The following is a 22692-nucleotide window of genomic DNA, read 5'->3' on the forward strand; positions in this document are numbered from 1 at the left end:
CACAGAGGGGCAGCAGGGTAGAGGTGAGCGGGTCTTATGTGGGGAGGGAGGAAGCGGACTGCAGAGGAGGTGCCAGTGGGTGGAAATAGCTTGAGAGCTGTGGAGCTAGAAGGGTTCTCACATTTGTTTTATTAATATGCCCTTTGTGGTGGGGGAAAGGCCAGGCGCAGTGGCTCAAGCCTGTAATCCTAGCACTTTGGAAGGCCAGGGCGGGAGGATCATGAGGTCACGAGTTCAAGACCAGCCTGGCTAAGATGGTGAAACCCCGTTTCTACTAAAAATACAAAAATTAGCTGGGCACAGTGGCAGGAGCCTGTGATCCCAGATACTCAGGAGGCTAAGGCAGGAGAATCACCTGAACCCAGGCGGCAGAGATTGCAGTGAGCTGAGATCGAGCCACTGCACTCCAGCCTGGGCAAAAGATTTTGAATTCTAATAGGAAAGAGTCAGTTTTGGCTTCAGTGATTGCATGTGCACCCCCTGTTTCACTGTCTGCTGAGGCATTGTGGCGATGGACGCAAGAGCAAAGCCCTTGAGCTCACATCAGTCCCAAGTTCTTGTGCTGAGTCCTCTAAGGAGGCAGGAGAGAGATCATGGGAGACAGGCACGGTGAATGTGACTTGCCCAAGGCCCACCGCTGGTCAGTGATGAGACAGGACCTGGAACTCGCCTCTTGTAGTCAATCCTCTGCCCTTTCTGCTGAATGGTGGCCTTTCTAGTATAGGGTGCAGCACACAATTGTGGCATATAGGAGCCCCAAAGAGGACAGATTACCAATGATTGTGTGTTGATTCATTGAGCTTGTTATCTCATGGAAAAATAATTTATAAAACTCTGGTCAGGCACTATGGCTCACCCCTGTCATCCCAGCACTTTGGGAGGCTGAGGCAGGCAGATCACGAGGTCAGGAGTTTGAGATCAGCCTGGTCAACATAGTGAAACCCCGTCTCTACCAAAAATACAAAAATTAGCCTAGTGTGGTGGCACGTGCCTGTAGTCCCAGCTACTTGGGAGGCTGAGGCAGGAGAACCACTTGAACCCAGGAGGCAGAGGTTGCAGTAAGCCAAGACCACACCATTGCACTCCAGTGTGGGTGACAGAGTGAGATTCCGTCTCAAAATAAAATAAAAAATTTTCTGTGTGGGCTGAGTGGGAAATGGGGAGTGAGTGTTCATGGGTGTGGGGTTTCTTTTTGGTGCAATGGAAATAGCCTGGGATTAGATAGTAGTGATGTGTGCACACTTTGTGAAATACTAAAAACTCCTGAAGTATACAGTTTTAAGAAACATCTGTTTATTTATTTTTGAGACAAGTTCTCTGTGTCACCCAGGCTGAAGTGTAGTGGCATGATCACTAGTTTTGCAGCCCCAATCTTCCAGGCTCAGGCAGTGTTCCCACCTCAGCTACCGAGTAGCTGTGACTATAGGTGTGCACCATCACACCCAGTGAATTTGTAATTTTTTTGTAAAAATGAGATTTCACTATGTTGCCCAGTCTGGTCTTGAACTCCTGGGCCCAAGCAATCCTCCCACCTCGGCCTCCCAAAGTGCCAGGATTTTATAAGCATAAGTCACTACATGCAGCCTCAGTTTTAAGAAACTGTTAAATAAATGAAATATAGTCATACTAAAACAGTAAAAATGGATTTCAGGAAAAAAAATGTTTTTTAAACAAACTTACATATAGTATAATCCTAGCTCTTTTATTATTTTTTATTTTTTGAGACAGAGTTGCCCAGGCTGGACTGCAATGGCGGGATCTCGGCTCACCGCAACCTCCACCTCCCAGGTTCAAGTGATTCTCTGCCTCAGCCTCCCGAGTAACTGGGTTTACAGGCATTTGCCATCATGCCTGGCTAATTTGTTTTTTTAGTAGAGATGGGGTTTCTCTACTTGGTAAGAGTGGTCTTGAACTCCCGACCTCAGGTGATCCGCCCGCCTCAGCCTCCCAAAGTGCTGCTCCCAAAGTGCTGGGATTATAGGCGGGAGCCACCGCGCCCGGCAGTCCTAGCTCTTTTTAAAAAATCCTTTCAAAAACTGGCAGTCAAGTCATAAAAGGACAAATACTTATGATTCCACTCATGAAGTAGTCAAAAGTAGTCAAAAATCATGGAAACACCACCACAAATACATAATTTTTATTTGTCAGTCGAAAAAACAGATGAGTCAAAATCATAGAAACAGAAAGTAGACAGGTGGTTACTACGGGCTGTGGGACAGGGAAGTTAGTTTCTAATGGGCATAGGGTTTCATTGTATCTCTGCTGCTGTGTATCTCTGCAAAAAAGTTCTAGAGTTATATTGCACAGCAGTGTGAATATACTTTACTGTACACTTAAAAATGGTTAATATGGTAAATTTAACGTTATATGCTTTTTACAGTAATAGTTTTTTTTTAAATGGGTCTGAGTACAGTAGCTCACACCTGTAACATAATCCCAGCACTTTGGGAGGCCAAGATGGGAGGATCACTTGAGGCCAGAAGTTTGTGACCAGCCTGGTCAATATAGCGAGACCCCATCTCTACAAAAGAAAAATGTTAAAATTAGCCAGCCGTCATGCCTGTAGTCCTAGCTCTCAGGAGGTAAGGGCTGAGGCTGAGGATCACTTGAGTGTAGGGGTTTGAGGCTGCAGTGAGCCATGATCCGCACTACTGCAGCCTGAGCAACAGAGCAAGACCCTGTTGTAAAAAACAAACAAAAACTGGTAGCTGATACCTAAGAGTGAATATCTTTTATTGTTGGATAATGGGATCGAGAGAATGCTTTGTGTTATGGAAAGAACAGTGTCTTTGGACCCATACAGATCTGGATTTCAGATTAGCTCTGCCAATCACTAAGTACTCTTTACTGTGAACCTCTGTTTTCCTCATCTGTGAAACTGGAATAATGAATCCTACCTCCAACAATTGTAGTCAAGTTGGAAACAATTTACACGAAGTGCCAAACACCTAGCCTGGCACAGCAGGAGCTGAGTAAATGGTGGTTAATGTTTTTATCAGTGTTTTCATTTCCTTTACGCTCTCTGCATTGCTGACATCTGTATCATTTCTATACATTTCTTTTTGAATCCGAAAAAAATGTTATTAAAAAAATAACCCAGTAGTACCCCTTGTCCCATTCCTATCAGTTATATTATTATTGTTACGACGCTCTGACATTTAGATAGCTTTGTTTGTCTTAGAAGAGCATTACAAACAAATAATCTCTTTGTGTTTGGGGTTTTTTGCTTTGTTTTGCTTTGCTTTTGAGACAGGGTCTCATTCTGTCGCCTAGCCTGGAGTATAGTGGTGTGTCAACTCAGCTCACCGCAGCCTTAACCTTTGGGGCTCCGGTGATCCTCCCAATTCAGCCTTCCGAGTAGCTGAGGCCACAGGCGCATGCCACCACGCTAGGCTAATTTTTGTATTTTTAGTAGAGACAGGGTTTTGCCATGTTGCCCGGGTAGGTCTGAAACTCCTGGGCTCAAGCAATCTGCCTGCCTTGGCCTCCCAAAGTGCTCGAATTTCAGGCATGAGCCACCATGCCTGGCCTAAATAGCTCTCTGCATTTGCAAAAGTGTGTTGTCAGAATCATTCAGGACCTCTCAATTGGATGGAGACTCTAGAATGCACAGCAAAAGGCTGCACTGTGTATCTCTGCAAGTCACGCACAAGATGGGGAACAGCAGGCTCCCTCCTGCTTACCAGTTCCGATACAGAGAACTGAGCCCTGCAGCTGTCTCTTTCATATCCCACCCATTCTAAAGAGACCACAGGCCTTAGGAGTAAAGGACTCTTGTTGAAAGAGTGTTTTCAAATTTAAATGAGCATTTATTGGTCAAAGATGGACCAACCAGTCTTTTAAAAAATTCAAGGCTCTTTAGAGAAAAGTAAAGCCTCGGAGGAGTGTCTGAGTAGCTTGTTAGATGCGTGGGAAGGGTCTGGAAATAAAGAACTTCATCTGGAGTTTCTGCCTTCTCCCAGCAGAGCTGAAGCTAATGCTCTTCTAAGACAAGCAAAGCAGGTGGTTTGAGTACTTCTTTCCTTCCTTTTACTCCTTCTGTAATAGAACTGTCATGTCTGACGTTTGGTCTGGTGTGGTACTCTAATCGAGTTGGAGTCTGCATTTTTTACTGTCCTCTGGTATGTTCTGGTTGATAACAGGGCAACAAACCAGCAGTCCCAGATGCCAGCACCAAGACCTCAGACAGGTCACTTAACTCTCCAAGCTTCATCTCCATTCTCACTTTGCAGACCTCTCAGGGAACAGAGAAAGCTCTGTAAGATACAACATCATTATGATTAATCCTATTCTGATTCTGAAAGGAAAGCTCCTTCTACACAAACTCCTATTTCTAAATGCTAAATTAAACACATTTCGTTATGGTGTATATTGTAGACTTGTGGAAATGGCAAGTGTTGAGATAAAACGTGAAGCGATGATGACAAAGCGCTAACTTCGTCTTGTTTTCATTTCTTCATCTTTTTTCCGCTGAACTCCCTAGAGTGGTGTCTTAACTGTTAAACTGGGTGGAGACCTAGGAACTTACGTGATCAACAAGCAGACGCCAAACAAGCAGATCTGGCTGTCTTCTCCTTCCAGGTATGTTCAGAAGTCAACATCTGTAATCCTTAAAGACGTCCACAGTGTGACATTGTGGCTGAGCACGGTGGCTCATACCTATAATCCCAACACTTTGAGAGGCTGAGGTAGGAGAATCACTTGAGGACAGGAGTTCAGAACCAATCTGGGCAACATAGTGAGTCCCTGTCTCTGTAAAGAAAAGAAAAATAAAGTCACGGTTAAGCATGGTGACTCACACCAATAACCCTAGCACTTTGGGAGGCCATGGCCTGTGGATCGCTTGAGCTCAGGAGTTTGAGACCAGCCTGGACAATGTCACAAAACTCCATCTCTACTAAAAATATAAAATTAGCCAGGTGTTGTGGCACATGCCTGTAGTCCCAGCTACTTGGAAGGCTGAGGTAGGAGAATTGCTTGGGCCCAGGAGGTGGAGGTTGCGGTGAGCCAAGATCACGCCACTGTACTCCAGCCTGGGCAATAGAGCAAGTATGTTAATATCCTTATAAGTGAACCTTTTCTGATATTTTCCAGCCTCTCTCATTCTCAGTAGGAAAGTTTACTCTAGTTATATAACTTCTCCCTGCTGACAATTTGGCTACCGTCAGCAGGCATCAGGATGTTAAGAAGGTCTGAAGTGAGTAGTTTCTAACTTTTCCAAATCCAGCCTAGACAGTTTTCATCTATTAAATCATTTCCGACTTCAAAAAACGCTACTTTTGATCTTGTAGCATTTGAACAGTTGCGCTTTGTCTTCAAAGCAAGTGAAAGTTTGACCTCTACTTGTTTTGAGCATCTCAGGTAAAGGGTTATTTGAACTCCCTTTGCAGGGTTGGGTCGTGTACCCTGTGGAGGTGGGAGAGTGTTTTTTATTGCTGCTCTGGAGCATTTAATCCCTCCTGCCTTTTCCATTAATGTGCTTTCAAGCTAGAGGAATAAAAGATTGTGTTGGAGACACAATACAGACTGCATAGCATCTGAAAGCCTGAGAACGTGCAGGGCGAGACGTCCCTCATCCCTCATCAGCCTGGCTGCTGTTGAAGTGGTTGTAAGAAAGTAAAAGAGAAATGCTCACAAAGCTCTTAGATCCAGTCATTCATTAGCATTTCCAAAGAGAGATGTTGACTGTGAATTGGGGAAGGGCCGGATAAAACCAGCATAGAATTCTTTGAAAGACTAATGGTATTTGCATTTTTAAAAAATTATATCCTTACTCTGTCCCCTAATATTGACATCATTTTTAGGCAATTAATATTACACCATTTATCATTCTGTGATTTGTAATGCTTTGTTCAGAATAAATAGTGTTATGCTTCCTTTCTCCACAGTCTTATCCAGGAAGTGTGCTAGAGTTCAACAGAAGCACTAGAAATCACTGTCATTCTAGGAAGGCCCTAATTCACAGATCCTATTGGTTTTTAGACCCAGTTAGCGCACTAGAGGTTGAAGGATTTTACTCTCCGTGGGCCAGTTAGCCTCTGTAGCCTCAGTCACTCTTCCTGACCTGGCCGTGCTTCGGCCTGTGTGTTCTTATCCTTCATCTCCTGGGAACGAGGTGGATTGGCTCAGTCCAGCGATCACTTTTGGGGATCGGTGGCTTTGTAGATATCAAGCAGGCACTTCTCTTTGTGGTGTATATCGTAGACTTGTGTATATTATATGGCAAGTGTTGAGATCAAACGTGAAGCAGTGATGACAAAGTGCTAACTTTGTCTTGTTTTCATTTCTTCATTACCCCAGAAGAATTTTCCCCATATCTGGAGTCTGAAAATGTCCATACGGTATTTGGACACTCTGCTCAGCAACAGGCTCCTACCCTAGCTGTGTTCAGAAGCATATGCTACTGGATAATAATAACTTCTTAGAAATTCAGGTGTTTTATTTTAAAATCTGTCGTTCATATGGGAATTTGGGAAGATCTGCTGAGCAAGCCATTTACTGTCACAAACACTGTTTTCTTCAAAAAAAGGGGGGGAAATATATATATATAGAGGGGCCAGGGTGAGAGCAAAGAGCTGTCTCTGCCGGAGCAGGCCACACCCAGAGACCACAGGCTCCCCCGTCCACCTCAGGCCCCTCCTTTTCCTGCACCCAGTTTCTGACAGACCCAGAGAGGCCACCTCCCAGTAGGAGTCGGGCAAAGGGAGGCTGAGAAGCAAGTCCTGAGCACAAGCCTCAGTGCCTCAGTGGGAAAGTGGGGGATGGAGGCTGAGCCACTCTGCTGGTCACCAGAGGCCAGGATGCTGCTGTCTAACACAGCCATCCCACCCTGGGCCCTCACCACCAGGGCGGCTCTCCCCACTCCTGGCCTGCTGCCCACACAGACTTCAGAATCCAGAAAAGCCAGTGGGACCCTGGCCGTCCCACACCTGTCTTCTTAGAAGGAGCAGGCTGGAACACCGGAGCACCGTGTAGCTGTGCCTGTGAGAGCACAGGATTCCCCAGCAGGATCCCGTGGCTTTGGGCTGTTGCCGGCGTTTTTATACCTGTGGCAGATGACATGACCAGATTCGGTAATGTCTGGAGAAACCTGTGTAGAGGAGCAGGAGGTTGTGGACATGCTGCAGCCCAGGCAGTGGCTGCCGGGCAGTCGGAGCCTGCACCCGCCCAACTTGGCCAAGGAAGCCCCCATACTCTCTATGGAAAAGATTTCCAGAAACTGTTGTGTCAATAACAAAGCCTCAAAAAAAAAAACAAAAAAAAACCCTAAAAATTATCAACAATAAAGATCATCCTTGAGTCTGATTTGGAAACTAGGGTGGAATTCTGCAGAGGCATTCAACTAGCAAGATGCCACCCTCATAGCCAGGTCTGCAGGCCCCTGCCATCAAGCCAGGAAGAATGCTCCGTTCACCACTCTTCGGCTTCTGCATCTAGTTTCAGAGGTCTCTGTATTGGAGGGGTTTTAAAGCTACAAGGGCCTTTACCCACTTACTCTTACTCACAGATGTGAATATGGAGGTCCAGTGGGGAAAGTGACATGTCCTAAGTCAGAGTAGAGTTAATAAGAAAGCAGGACAAAAAATGACTGAGCCTCTAGTGTATAACGCACACTGATGAGCTACTGGAGATAGGGAGATGAAGGAAACACAGTCCCATCTTCAAGGAGCTTAATCTAGCAAGGGAGGCAGACTGTTTGTAGGTGGGACCAGGCTTCCCTGCAGCAGAAGGAAACTTGAAATCCGTAATGAGCCTCAGCAGGGACACTGTCCTGAGAGGATCGCATGTGGACACGGGGCTACAGCCTTGCCCTGCTTTGACCCACTAGCTATGCTGTAGGGCCAGGTGGGGCCTGCAGTGGCCAGTGCTAAGGGGCTACTGTGAGCTCTTTACACACCCCCAAGGCATTGCATAACGTCACCTTCTGTTTACACAGCAAAATCAGGGATACAATTTTCTAGAACAAGGGGTGCCTCCCCTCCCCCTAGCCCAAGAGGTCTACAGTGATGATGGGCCCTGGTTTGTGTTAGAGACAGAACACCCCCCCAGGGTCCGAGTGGTCATTTGTGGCCCACACACCACTGGCAAGTGGAGGCCTGCTGGCTGCCACGACACCCTACTCAGCTGCTACTGGCCCTCCTGTGGGCGGCAGTGCCAGTGATATGCAGAATCCTGGGACTAGTGCCAGCGAACCTGTGGATACCCTGGGTGACCGAGGCATGCACTACTGTGGTGGTCTTTACAGTCAGGAGATGACACGCTGGGAAGGGGAGAATTGGCCCAGGGTGAGGTCCGCAGAAAGGCCAGGGTCAAGATGCAGCCAGCGCCTCAGGCTGGTGATGGCCTTATGTCGACCATGCCAGAGGCCAGTCCTTGACTGCTCCAAACTCTCTTCTCAAGGGTTCCAGATGAAATGAGCAGGTCCTCCTGTCAGGGCCTAGGTTAATTTCTGAAAAAGCGTGAAAAGCAGGCCTCCCGAACTTCCTGAGTGAAAGATGCAAAGCACGCCCTGCATGCTTCACAGCACCATGGAGAGGATCCTCAGGGGCAAACACAGATGACCTGAATGACAGCACTGACTGTCAGCAAACTGCAGAGCGGCCTGACCAAGAAATTGCAAGACAGAAGCAATGCTTGCAGGCAGAAAAGGAGAAGAGGGGGCCAGACACGGTGGCTCACGCCTGTAAACCCAACACTTTGGGAGGCCGAGGCAGGCGTATTACTTGAGGTCAGGAGTTTGAGACCAGCCTGGCCAACAAGGTGAAACCCTAAAAATACAAAAAATTAGCTGGGCGTGGTGGCAGGCACCTGTAATCCCAGCTGCTTGGGAGGCTAAGGCAGGAGAATCACTTGAACCCAAGAGGCGGAGGTTGTAATGAGCTGTGATCGTGCCACTGCACTCCAACCTGGGTGACAGAGCAAGATTCTGTCTCAAAAAAGGAGGAGAAGGAAAGACCAAGGCAGGAATGAAACAGGCCGTGAATGTTGGAGTAAAGCAACTGACCTCCCTGCCCCACACCCCGCTGAGTGTCCTGCCTCTGCTCAAGTCAGGGGAAGGGAACAGGGAAGCTGGACATGGTGGTCCCTCAGCGTCCCAGCCACAAGTCCCTCTGAAGAGTGTGGATGACAATCGTGACTAAGGAGCATCTTTCGAATGCCCTGAGGGGAAGACTGTAGAAGCAAACCAAAGAACTCACCGCTCGGGTCCAAACGCTGCTCGGGGAGTAGGCCTCTGCAGGACGCACGGGCACAGAGGGAGACGGAGCCCCCGAGGCTGTAGCTGATGCTGCCCTCTCTGCCTGAACTGCACCAAAAACGTGATGAGGCCATAGCGGGAATCCACAAAGGTGGCCGCCTGCTGCCCAGACCTCTACCAGAGAATAAGCAAGGTGCATGAAAGCTTGAACTGCATGTGTCACATCCATGACCAAGAAGATGGCCCAAAACCTGGCCCAGGAATTGAAGAAAGACACTTCCAGTTGTCAGGGGGAGAGCCTCTGCTATAAGAAAATGGCCCAGGGGGCAGGCACAGTATGCTGTAATCCTAGCACTTTGGGAGGCCAAGGCAGCAGATCACTTGAACTCAGGAATTCAAGGCCAGCCTGGGCAACATGATGAAACCCTGCCTCTACCAAAAATACAAAAATTAACCAGGCATGGTGGTGCATGCCTGTGGTCCCAGCTACTTGGGAGGCTGAGGTGAGAGAATTGCTTGAGCCTGGGAAGCGGAGGTTGCAGTGAGCTGAGATTACACCACTGCACTCCAGCTTAGGTGACAGAGTGAGACCCCATCCCCCAAAAAAAAAAAGAAAAGAAAACAGCCCAGGAAGGCTGGATGGCCACCGCGTCCGCTGAGAGAGTGCTCCAGACACTCCAAAAAGAAAATGACCACAACAGGCAGAAACCGGCTGACTATGAGGCCAAGTTCCAGCCTTGTCCAAAGTGGCCTTTGGCTCCTGGGGCACCACCCACAGCTGACAGGAGCCCAGAAGTGCCCTTGGGACCACGGGCTGCCAGGGACTCCAGGAGGGAGGCAGGTCACAATGAGAGGGCTTGGATCCAGGACTCCAGCCAGTTTGATTCTGTTTTCCCTGTAGCTGGGTCCTGAAGGCCCAGAGACTCAGCGGAACACCAGCCAGTCCTGCTCCCTTTGAAGCACTTTTGATTGATCCCTTGTTAATTTAGCAACTATTATTAGTTGACTTGCTCTTATTGAAGTTTGATCGATAGCTTTAGGAAGGCACTATTTTTCAGATAAAGGTTGTTTAATATAAAAAAAATTTTGTTTTTTTCCTCTTAGCTTTTCACATTGGTTTAAAATATCTTTCATCAGGCTGCATTTCTAATTTTTTTGGGGTTTTTTTCATTTTATTTAGTTTTAATTAAAAATAATTCTTTTTTGTCAACATGGGTCTCACTTTGTTGCTTAGGTTGTCTCAAATTTGTGGCTTCAAACAGTCCTCCCACATCAGCCTCCCAATGTGCTGGGGTTATGTATGTGAGCCACTGCACTGGCTTTTCAGGTCCTGCGGATCAGCGGTCTTTCCTCCCACCCTAAGGAGGTTGCAGGATGAGGGACACTTGGGCATCAGTTCCTGTGCTCAGAGTGCCTCAGGCAGTATAGAGGGGTCTGGGGGTTACTCAGGCTCTGCCTGGCAACCCGATAGCAGCGTCGGAGTCTAGAGCCAAGGGGACGGTCCTCGGGCTTGGTGTGGTTTGTTAGTCCTTTTTATGTGACCCTGATGGTTTGCTTCACTCATTCTTTGTTTTGTTTTGTTTTGGTTTGGTTTGGTTTGGTTTTTGAGACTGAGTCTCATTCTTGTGCCCAGGCTGGAGTGCAGTGGTGCAATCCTGGCTCACTGCAACCTCTGCCTCCCGGGTTCAAGCAATTCTCCTGTCTCAGTCTCCCGAGTAGCTAGGACTACAGGTGCATGCCACCACACCAGGCTAATTTTTTGTATTTTTAGTAGAGACGGGGCTTCACCATGTCAGTCAGGATGGTCTCTGTCTCCTGACCTCGTGATCTGCCCACCTTGGCCTCCCAAAGTGCTGGGATTACAGGTGTGAGCCACTGCACCTGGCCTGGTTCACTCATTTTTTTATCTCCATACTGGGAAGAGGTTCTAGCTCCAGCATTTGGCTAATAATGCAGGAATTCTTGATGCTTTATAGCCCAAGCTTCCCTTCCTGGTGAGTTCCTCTTAGCCTTGGTCTTTGGAAAAGCCCTCCTTGAGTGCTCAGGCAGACTCAGGTGCCCTTTCTTCTGGGCTCCTGTGCACTCTGCTGTTACCTTCATCAGGGCGCCACGTGCACCAGCGTTATCTGCTGCCATGGCCACCCGTCCACAGGCCATGAGGAAGTGGAATGTACATCTGGTATACCAAGACATGGCAGAAGCCAGCCTCCAATCTGTTCACACAGTGGTAAAGTACATGTGCCATTCTTCACTGGATGAGCTTGAAGTAGATGAACTAGCCCACCAGGCTCTCAACTTCATGAATTTAACATTGAATTAAGAAAAATGTTTTTTAAAAAATAATAGTTTAAGGCCAGGCGCAGTGACTCATGCCTGTAATCCCAGCACTTTGGAAGGCCAAGGCGGGCGGATCACCTGAGGTCGAGAGTTTGAGACCAGCCTGACCAACATGGAGAAACCCTGTCTCTACTAAAAATAAAAGTAGCCGGGCGTGGTGGTGGATACCTGCAATCCCAGCTACTCGGGAGGCTGAGGCAGGAGAATCACTTGAACCCGGGAGGCAGAGGTTTTGGTCAGCCAACATCGCACCATTGCACTCTAGCCTGGGCAACAAGAGTGAAACTTCATCTCATAAAAACGATGATTACTGGGGTGCTGGGAGAGGAAGGAATGGGGAATAACTGTTTAATGGGTATAGTTGGCTGTCTGTATCTGTGGGTTCTGCCTTTGCTATCCAACCAACCATGGATCAAAATATTTGAAAATGAAAACCACAGTAAAACAACAAAAATGATACATATAAAAAAACCAATATAACAACCACCAACATAGCCTTTACATTGTACTAGGCATTATAAGTAATCTAGAGATGACTTAGTGTATACGGGAGGATGTGCATAGGTTAGATGCAAGTACTGTACCATTTCATATCAGGGACTTGAGTACCCACAGATTGGGGATCTGCATATCCTGGAACCCCTTCTCCATGGATACCAAGGAACGACAGTGCTGGCTTTCGCTTTGGGGTGCTGCAGATGTTTTGGAGCTGGATAGAGGTAGTGGTTGCACAACATTGTAAATGTACTAAATTCCACTGAATTGTTCATTTTTAAATGGTTAATTTTATGTTATGTGGATTTCGTTTTAACGACTAATAATAGTATAGGTAAGGCGCAAGTTGCATCAGAGGCACAAAAATGGCCCTAATTTTTAGAACGCTGCTCTAGCATAGCAGGTATCATACGTAAGGTAGCGAAAGCTGGAGATCAAAATGCGATACCTGGAGACTTTATCAGTAAAAGTCAAATGATTTTTCAGGTTTTGAGAATCATTCTGGGAATTGCTCCAGAAGATATATTGTATAACTCTTCTTAGATGCTACGATAAGAAACTAGGACTGGGTGCAGTGACTCATGCCTGTAATCCCAGCGCTTTGAGAGACCGAGACAGGTGGATCATGAGGTCAGGAATTCAAGACCAGCCAGGCCAACATGGTGAAACCCATCTCTAAAAAACAATACAAAATTACCCAGGTGCGGTGGCACATACCTGCAATCCCAGCTACTCGGGAGGCTGAGGCAGGAAAATCGCTTGAACCCGGGAGGCAGATGTTGTGGTGAGCCAAGATTACCCCACTGCACTCCAGCCTGGGCAACAAGAATGAAACTCCATCTCAAAAAAAAAAAAAAAAAAAGAAGAAAGAAATCAGATATATACTGTAGTTCGTTTCATGTTATTTTCTGGAGCTTTACTCCAGTCCATTTCATGGGGACAGCGTTTGTGGAATCAGTGGTTCATCTGAAGGGCTGCGCTGTGGAATTACTATGTATTTGTTTTTGTCTTCCAGTGGACCCAAGCGTTACGACTGGACTGGGAAAAACTGGGTATACTCCCACGACGGCGTGTCCCTCCATGAGCTGCTGGCCGCAGAGCTCACTAAAGCCTTAAAAACCAAACTGGACTTGTCTTCCTTGGCCTATTCCGGAAAAGACGCTTGATGCCCAGCCCAGTTTTAAGGACATTGAAAGCTGTCAGGCCAAGACCCCAGCTTCATTATGCAGCTGAGGTCTGTTTTTCTGGGTTTTTTTTTTCATTCCTGCTTTTGAGGACAGCTGGACTCTGTGTCACAGCCCTGTGGAAAGAATGTGTTGCCTCTTATTTGCCCCCAAGTTCTGGTTTTTAATTTCTACGGAAGATTTTTTTGGATTGTCTGATTTTCTCCCTCACATGACATCCCTTATCCTTTATAATGTCTTATGCCTCTACCTGAATATTTTTAAGGTTGTTAACCTTTAAAAAAGCAAAATAATAAGAAGGAAAAATTCCAGGAGAAGAAATTAGTTGTCTTAACTCTTCATTTTTTGAAGGATTTACTGCAAGAAGTACGTGAAGAGCAGCTGGTCAACCTGCTCACTGTTCCGTCTCAAAATGAGACACATTAAAGTGTAGTCTGCAGACATTCCCTGGCTGCTTTCAAAGTGTAAGCCCTTCTGAGCGCTTTAGGATTGAAGTATCGAAAGCAACTCACATGAGAAGCCCACTTCTTATTTGTGCTTTGTGACTGTCAGGGTGTGGCCTGCACGGGGTTGCCCAGGGAGACCTAGTGCTGTTTCTTCCACATATTCACGTACCTGTGTGTGTGTACATACATGGGATCAGCTGCTACAAGAATGCAAAACATCTTCCAAAGACAAGAAAGGAGGAAAAAAGCCATTTTCATGAGCTGAGTGATGTAGCGTAATAAACAAAATCATGGAGCTGAGGAGGTGCCTTGTAAACGTGAAGGGGCCTATAAAGGCAAGAGATGCTCATGTTGATGAGAAGAGCCCTGTCCTAGACACAGTGCAGCCACAGAGTAGTTACCCCTTTGTGGACAAGTTTCCCAAACTCCCTGGACCTCTGCTTCCCCATCTGTTAAATGAGAGGATATAGCATGGTTGATTCCCAGCATTCAGTGGTCCTGGAAGCAGCCTAACAGGCTAGCTCTCATTCTCATTGGGTAGATGAGGGAATGACAAAGAACAGTTTTTAAGCTATATGGGAAACACTGTTACTGGTGTTGCCCTATCAGGATTTCAGTTGAATTCATGTTAAAGTAATAGTCATTCTTTATTGTACCCTTACTGGGTTAAGCCTACTATACCATATTACCTCATTTTAATTTTTACTGACCTGCACTTTATATGTGAAACAACAAGGCTCCAGGACATCAAAACTCATGCAAAGTTATGCTCATGTTATATTACTTTCTTACTTAAAGAAGGATTTATCAGTGCCTGGTTACTGTGGCTCACGCCTATAATCCCATCGCTTTGGGAGGCCAAGGTGGGTGGATCACCTGAGGTCAGGAGTTTGAGACCAGCCTGGCCAACATGGTGAAACCCTGTCTCTACTAAAAATACAAAAATTAGCTGGGTATGGTGGCACATGCCTATAATCCCAGCTACTCAGGAGGCTGAGGCAGGAGAATCACTTGAACCCGGGAGGCAGAGGTTGCAGTGAGCCAAGATCTCACCACTATACTCCAGCCTGAGCAACAGAGCAAGACTCGTCTCAAAAAAAAAGGAAGAATTTATTAGTGACAGTTTATATTAATATGTAGCAAAGGCTTTTCAATGAGTGAATAAAAACACATTCCATTATAGTAAAATAAAAAAAGTCAAGCTGGGAGCAGTGGTATATACCTATAGTCCTAGCTACTCAGGAGGCTGAGACAGGAGGATTGCTTGAAGCCAGGAATTGGAGATCAGCCTGGGCAACACAGCAAGGTGCTATATCTTTTTTTATTGTATTGTATTTTAGGTTTTGGGGTACACGTGAAGAACATGCAAGATTGTTGCATAGGTACACACGTGGCAGTGTGATTTGCTGCCTTCCTCCCCTTCACCTATATCTGGCATTTCTCCCCATGATATCTCTCTCCAACTCCCAAACTTTTTAAAATAAGTAAAATATTTTCTTTCTTCTGAAATAGCAAGATCCTATAACTTTTTTAAAAAAGAAAAACTCTTTTTTTAATTGCATTTTAGGTTTTGGGGTACATGTGAAGCACATGCAATGTTGTTGCATAGGTGCATACGTGGCAGTGTGATTTGCTGCCTTCCTCCCCTTCACCTATATCTGGCATTTCTCCCCATGCTATCCCTCCCCAACTCCCCACCCCCTGCTGTCCCCCCAACTCCCCCCCAACAGACCCCAGTGTATAGTGCTCCCCTCCCTGTGTCCATGTGTTCCCATTGTTCAACACCCGCCTATGAGTGAGAACATGCGATGTCTGATTTTGTGTTCTTGTGTCAGTTTGCTGAGAATGATGGTTTCCAGGTTCATCCATGTCCCTACAAAGGATGCAAACTCATCGTTTTTGATGGCTGCATAATATTCCATGGCGTATATGTGCCACATTTTAAGCCAGCAAGGGGAGCTGAAACGGGGAGCCAGGCCAGGAGATTCCCGGGCAAAAAAGCACCACGAATCTCAGAGCTGCTGCTTCAGCCGACGCAGCAGCTCCCAGGGCAGCAGATTTTTACTGCCCACAGACCAGGAGATTCACAGGCGGAGGAGCCCTATGGGTCGCCAGCGCTGCTGGTTTGACCGGCGTGGCCGCTTGGCCTGCGCCCTGGGGCAGCGGCTCCCTGTGCAGAGTGAGCGAGACTGAGTCCCCTCTAAGCCAGCAAAGAAAAACTCTTAATAAGTAAAATATTTTAAATAAGTAAAATATTTTCTTTCTTCTGAAATAAAACTACTTTTTGAGTCTGATGGAAATATTTAAGTGCAGTAGGCCAGTGCCAGTGAGAAAATAAATAAAGTCATACGTGTGTGTGTGTGTGTGTGTGTGTGTGTGTGTGTGTGTGTGTATTTGCATCTTGCTTCTGAGGAAAGAGACCCAAGCATCTAGGATCCCCTCCCCCTTGGCTTCCACACTGCATTTCAATAGAAGAAAAGTCTGGCCAACCGGAGCCTCCTTAATCACCTTCCTATAGATAGCTGGCATAGTATGGGGGAATCTCTCTGGAAGGCATTCTTTTTACTTAAACAAGATCAGACCCCGACCCCATGCCAACTCCATGGACCAAGAGCCTTTCACATGTAATTTCTAAAACTGTAAACCCAAGACCATTTCATGTGTAATTTCTAAGGCTGTAAACCCAAGACCCTTTCATGTGTAATATCTAGAGTTATAAGCCTATATAAAGGCAGAGCTTCTCTTTGTCAGATGAGCTTGGCTGTTAGACAACTATGTCGCCTTGCTCCCAGCCGAATAAATCACCTGTTCCTTCCTAGTTCGGTGCCCAAGAGGTCTGTTTCTTGTGGCCGCTCTTGCTTCACTTCTACTGAAAGTTTCATTGCACTGCACTTACTTAGAACTCGGTGACTTGATGTACTCCTTTATCTGGGACGCAGCACAAACTTAAGAGCCGCTGTGACTTGAAAGTGGAAGTTAAGGAATCTAGGCTCTTATGGGGTCCTTGTGGGCCAGGCCTTCAGGCCTGTTTACTTTTACTTTACATATAGCTCTGATTGGTTTATCTAATTCCCAAGGCAGTGGGAGATCCTCATTTAAGGAAGGAAAAGGGGCTCACACCTGTAATCCCAGCCATTTGGGAGGCTGAGGCAGGTGGATCACCTGAGGTCAGCAGTTCAAGATCAGCCTGGCCAACATAGTGAAACACCGATTCTAATAAGAATATAAAAAAATTAGCCAGGCATGGTGGTGGCCACCTATAATCCCAGCTACTCAGGAGACTGAGGCAGGAGAATTGCTGGAACCTGGGGGGTGGAAGTTGCAGTAAGATGAGATCGTGCCACTTTACTCCAGCCTGGGTGAAAGACTGAAACTCTGTTTCAAAAAAAAAAAAAATGGGAGGCCAAGGCGGGTGGATCACAAGGTCAAGAGATCGAGACCATCCTGGTCAACATGGTGAAACCCCGTCTCTACTCAAAACACAAAAAATTAGCTGGGCACGGTGGCGCATGCCTGTAATCCCAGCTACTCAGGAGGCTGAGGCAGAAGAATTGCCTAAACCCAGGAGGCGGAGGTTGCAGTGAGCCGAGATCGCGCCATTGCACTCCAGCCTGGGTAACAAAAGCGAAACTCCATCTCAAAAAAAAAAAAGGAAAAGGACTTCAATGACATGAACAGGAGCCAAGGGAAAAATTAAAATCATATTCTGACAAGCAAACTGGGAAAGTACCACCGTGTGGGCCAATAGCCCCCCACCCCAGACCCTGAGAGCATCGCCTCATTTATGGTATGGGCCAGTCATCCACGTGAAGGATGAATTTCCAGGATAAAGTTATTAAATGTTCACTATAACATATTGGAGGAGGTGAGGAATTGCATAATACAATCTTAGAAAACTTTAACTTTTCTTTTTTTTTTTTTTTATTAAGACAGGATCTCTGTCGCCCAGGCTGGAGGACAGTGGTGTAATCATAGCTCTTTACAGCCTTGATCTCCCTGGGCTCAGGCAATCCTCCCACAGGTGTGTGCCACCACACCTGGCTAATTTTTTGTATTTTTTATAGAGACTGGGTTTCACCATGTTGCCCAGGCTGGTCTCAAACTCCTGGGCTCACCTGCCCCTTCCTCCCAAAATGCTGGGATTGCAGGTGTGTACCATAGGTGTGCATCAGAAAGCTTTTTCTATTATGTTTATCTTCTCGAGTGGGTAGTCCCTCAGCCACATAGAAAATAAAACTTTTCAGCATGACTTATTTAGCTCTCTCTGAAGTTACAAAGGAGCAATGGTGTGTGTAAAAGAGAACCTGGGTTTTTGAATCAACAAGTTCTAGAATTTAATCCAAACTATGCCTCTTACTGTTTGTAGACACTGGGCTCATTTTTTTAAAATCTATAAAATGGAGATATCTAATATGTTGAGCCTGGGCCCACAGGCAAATCACAGTCCTGATCACTCAATTCATGAAAACTATTGTTCTCACATGCATAGCATAATTTCATATTCACATTGGAGGACTTCCTCCAAAATATGGATGACATTCTCTACTCAACCTTGAACTTAATCAAAATGCTCATTTTACTTAACATCATATTGGATTCTGATTGCCTGGAACCATTTCTCTTGTGCCTTACCATGCATATATATATATATATATATATATATATTTTTTTTTTTTTATCCATGCTTATATTTAGTACAGCCTTGGCAGTCCTCTTTCTCAAATTCTAAGGAGCCTGTACTCGACTACTCTTCATTTAGTCCCATAATAATCCCTCCTTTCAATTATTTTGCCTTCAAACCTATAAAGAATATAAAGAAGGGATTGGCAATGAAGTTTCAGTCATTCCCTAAGTAAAAAAAATATATATATATACTGTGTGTCTATCTATATTTTCTTTTTTTTTTTGAAACAGGGTCTCACTCTGTTGACCAGGCTGGAGTGCAGGGGTGCGGTCATGGCTCACTGCAGACTCAACCTCCTGGGCCCAAACAGTGTTCCCATCTCAGCCTCACAAGTAGCTGGGACTACAGGCTCTTAAATTTTGTAGAGAACAAAAAAACACAGTCTTTAGATTTAAACCTATGAAAGCAGAAATTTTAAAAATACAATGGAAGAGTTGGAAGATAAAGTCAAAATTGTTCAGAAATTACAGTAAAAATACCAAGAGATAGGAAATAGTCAACTTCCTAACAAGAAGAATCACAGAAGAGAGAAAAGAAAAGATAAAAAAAAATTATCAAAGAAATAATTCAAGAAAATTTCCTCAAAATGAAGAGCATGAGATTCCAGGTATATTCCATGTATTGAAAAATATCCTATACAAAATCACATCAGTATGAATTTTCATAACATGAGGGACAAAAGAAGATAATACAAGTAACCAGAGAGGGGAAAAAATACACAAATAAATAAAATGAGATAAATAGGTCATATACAAAGTAATATGCATCACAATAGCTTCATAGTTCTCGATAGTAGCAAAACCTTTAAAATTCTGGTTGAAGCAGTTCCAACAATGGCATCACCCAAAAATATGCCACTTTGGCATACTGATTATTATTAGCTGAAAGCACTTGAGAAACAGCAGACTCTACAGGAAGAGCTTTCAAACCTCTTCTTTTCTACCTAAAAACATGCTCGAAAATGTCCCATGATAAAGGTGCCCTCCCTCTACCAAAAAGAGAAAAACATCCTTATCACCAGAAATAGGGAATCTCAATGCCAAAATGGATCTGAACAAACTCATTAGAACAACCCTTATCTTCCACTACTTATCCCCAGTGTAGCTCTTAGTAATTTCCCCAGGCCCCTTTGTCTTGTCATTTCTTCACAAATGTATCATTTCTTTGTCTAAAACATATATAAAATTGTCTGCTCTAGTGACTTCATTGGGTCTACATTTGCTTGTGAGGACTCCCACGTACATGTAAAATTGTAATAAGACTTGTATGCTTTTCTCCTGTTATAAGTAAAATTTCAATGCCACAAAAGAAATAGCACTCGAAGATAAATCCTCTCAGCAAGGCAGTTTACTTCTGTAGAAGGGTGCGGTGCGAGGGTGGAGCAATGGCAGCCGCAGGCTTGGACAAGGGGGGAAGGGGTACTTATGCCTGATGGGGGTCATCCCTACTGCTGTGTCATTTCCCTATTGGCTAGGGTTAGACCGCACAAGCTAGACTAATCCCAATTGGCTATTTTAAAGAGAGTAGGGGTCTGGGCTGGAGTGGCAGGGTGGGTGTTTTGGTGGAAAGGACAGTTACAGGCGGGTCAGAGCAGGTAGCTAGGGGTGACCTGTGTCAAAGAAGGTGACCAGAGCAGGTGACCAGGAAAAGTCAGGATGAAGCCAGCGGCTAGGGGAACAGATGTGAACTTCTGATTAGAACCAGTGGAGAAGGTTGTTTACTAGAATTTACAAGGAAGTTAAACTTTAAAATAGAGAATTAAAGAATAAGAGAGCTGAACATACTGATGTACTGATTCTTTGAAGAGAAACTTGGGGTTCACTATAACACTCCTGTATCTTGTATCAGTTTAATTCTTAGGCCTAGCTGGAAACTTAAGAAGGTAGAACAAAAATTTTTCCTCTCCTACATGGTGAAGGGACATTCTGCAATAAAACTAGCCTCAACATTTTTTTAAAAATGTAATTCAATAAGAAATAAAGGATAGACTGATGCCCTTTTTGGCCTCAGCCCACCTGCACCCAGGTGAATAAAAAAAGTAAAAAAAATTAATTTCAGAAAACAAGGAAAAAGAAAACAAAACAGAAAAGCAATTAATACCATTAGGAAACACAGGAGTCGTACAGGATAGGAAACATTCAGTTATGCTACACTACGCAACAGTCGGTATTGTTTTCATCATTATTACAATGTAAACACTAAATAGTGATTTGACCAACAATCCAGTTTAAACATTTGGAGGGATGTGAATGTTTATGGCCAGAATATGGGGAGAAAAATGGTTAAGAAGACAAAATCTCATCATCTAGAGTAGGAAGGAGACTGGTAATTCCTAATATGAACTAAAAAAACTCAAACATTTTTTTTTTTTTTTTTGAGACGGGGTCTCACTCTGTTGCCCAGGCTGGAGTGCAGTGGTGTGATCTCAGCTCACTGCAGCCTCTGCCTCCCGGGTTGAAGCAATTCTCCTGCTTCAGCCTACTGAGTAGTTGGGACTACAGGCGCACACCACCGTGCTTGGCTAACTTTTGTTATTTTTAGTAGAGATGGGGTTTTACCATGTTGGCTAGGCTGGTCTCGAACTCCTGACCTCAGGTGATCCAACCACCTTGGCCTCCCAAAGTGTTGGGATTACAGATGTGAGCCACTGCATCCAGCCGCAAAACTCAAACATTTTATTTAGCTATTTTCTCAAAATAATCAGCTAGAAAAATCGAAAATGGTTGCCCATGAGGAGGGGAGAACTGTTATTATTTATGTCAAATAGAATTTGTAGGAGGCCATTGATTTGGACTGTGCTCCTGCACTAGGCCCAAATAGACCAAACCAAATGGAGTGACTCTTGCTAAAGTTTCATGTTACCAAACCAAAGCTAAGTAGTTTATCTTACCTTCTGGGAAATTAGGGGAGAGAAATCATAGACACATCCCCAAACAGGCCAGTTTTAGCTCTTCCTGTGTGAACCTGAGATTTGACCAGCCTGGCAGGAAGCACTCTAGCAGTGGACTCTGGCCTTGTAGAGGATCCCTGTTCCCCCTCTACCACCACCTTTTTTTTTTTTTTACCCTTTTCAAACAATAAAACCCTGCTTTACTCATCCTTTAAACGGTCTGCAAGCCTAAGTTTCTGTGGCTGTGGGATTGATAAGAACTGGCTGGGCACGGTGGCTCACATCTGTAATCCCAATACTTTGGGAGGCCAAGGCAGGTGGATCATGAGGTCAGGAGTTCGAGACCAGTCTGGCCAACATAGTGAAACCCCTTTGTATTTTTTGTACTAAAAATACAAAAAGTTAGCCAGGTGTGGTGGTGTGTGCCTGCAATCCCAGCTATTCAGGAGGCTGAGGTGGGAGAATCACGTGAACCCGGGAGGCATAGGTTGCAGTGAGCCAAGAACACACCATTGCAATGCAGCCCAGGCAACAGTAGGAGACTCTGTCTCAAAAAAAAAAAAAAGAACTGGGATGGACAAGAACTTTGCCTTTAGCTGAACTAAGGAAAAATCCTGCAACAATTCCATTCTTCTCACCAAATATATTTTGTTTTGAAAATATAGTTATTCATCATAAACATGTCATTAATATTGTTAAATCAAATTTCGCCTAAAGCTGCCTCCTTACATGGTTTAAGTTTGGCCTAAAAGTTTCTCTGTACATAGTGACGTCTAACCTACCTAGATGTGTAAACAGACCGTAACCTACTCCTGTAGCAATCACTGGATTTTGACCAAATGGGGCCAGCTGTTGACACTCTTTTCAAATAAGGCAAACATAAAGCTGTAACTAATCTGGCTGTTTCTGTACCTCACTTCTGTCTGCCACTCTTCTTTTTCTGTCCATAAATCTTCCACCACGTGGCTGTGATGGAGTCTCTGGCTGAGGAAGCTGCCCAATTCACAAACTATTCAATTAAATTCTGTGAAATTTAATTTGTCTAAGGTTTTCTTTTAACCATTTAAACAGATGAGTTTATGGTTATTTCTTCATTCTCTTTTCTTCCTTTTTCTTTTTCTTTTCCAGGGTCCCAGTTGTCACCCAGCCTGGAATACAGTGGCATGATCATGGCTCACTGTAGTCTTGCACTTCCAGGCTCAAGCGATCCTCCCATCTCAGCATCCAGAGTAGCTGGGAGTACAGGCGCAGGTAGTCACTCCTGGCTAATTTTTTGTGTGTGTATTTTTTGTAGAGATGGGGTTTCGCTGCATCGCCCAGGCTGATCTCAAACTCGTGAGCTCAGGTGATCCTCTTGCCTCAGCCTTCCAAAGTGCTGGGACCACAGCCATGAGTCACCACACCCAGCTATTATTTCTAAATTAATGAGCAGATGAACATTTTCAAATTTTCTCAGTTTT

The 22692-nt window shown here is 45.1% G+C and overlaps 1 protein-coding gene across 8 annotated transcripts in view; it reads left to right on the top strand.

Moving 5' to 3' along the window:
- The window catches only part of FXN (frataxin), a 75728-nt gene that overhangs the window by 21089 nt on the left and 31947 nt on the right, over positions 1-22692 (top strand). For 7 of the 8 annotated variants that reach the window (XR_010337058.1, XR_010337059.1, XR_010337060.1 and 4 more), the window contains exon 4: positions 4484-4581. Coding sequence is in view for 5 of the 8 variants with exons in the window: in XM_064361677.1 (XP_064217747.1) it covers positions 4484-4581 (98 nt within the window). In the remaining 3 variants the exon portion in view is untranslated. Of the gene's footprint in view, positions 1-4483; positions 4582-13043; positions 15344-22692 lie in introns of those variants that run through there. The other variant, XM_064361679.1, reaches the window with a different exon arrangement.

The sequence above is a fragment of the Aotus nancymaae genome, unplaced genomic scaffold (assembly GCF_030222135.1).
Source record: "Aotus nancymaae isolate 86718 unplaced genomic scaffold, 86718_ANA_hifiasm-v0.15.2.pri h1tg000041l, whole genome shotgun sequence".
NCBI classification, from domain to species: Eukaryota; Metazoa; Chordata; class Mammalia; order Primates; family Aotidae; genus Aotus; species Aotus nancymaae.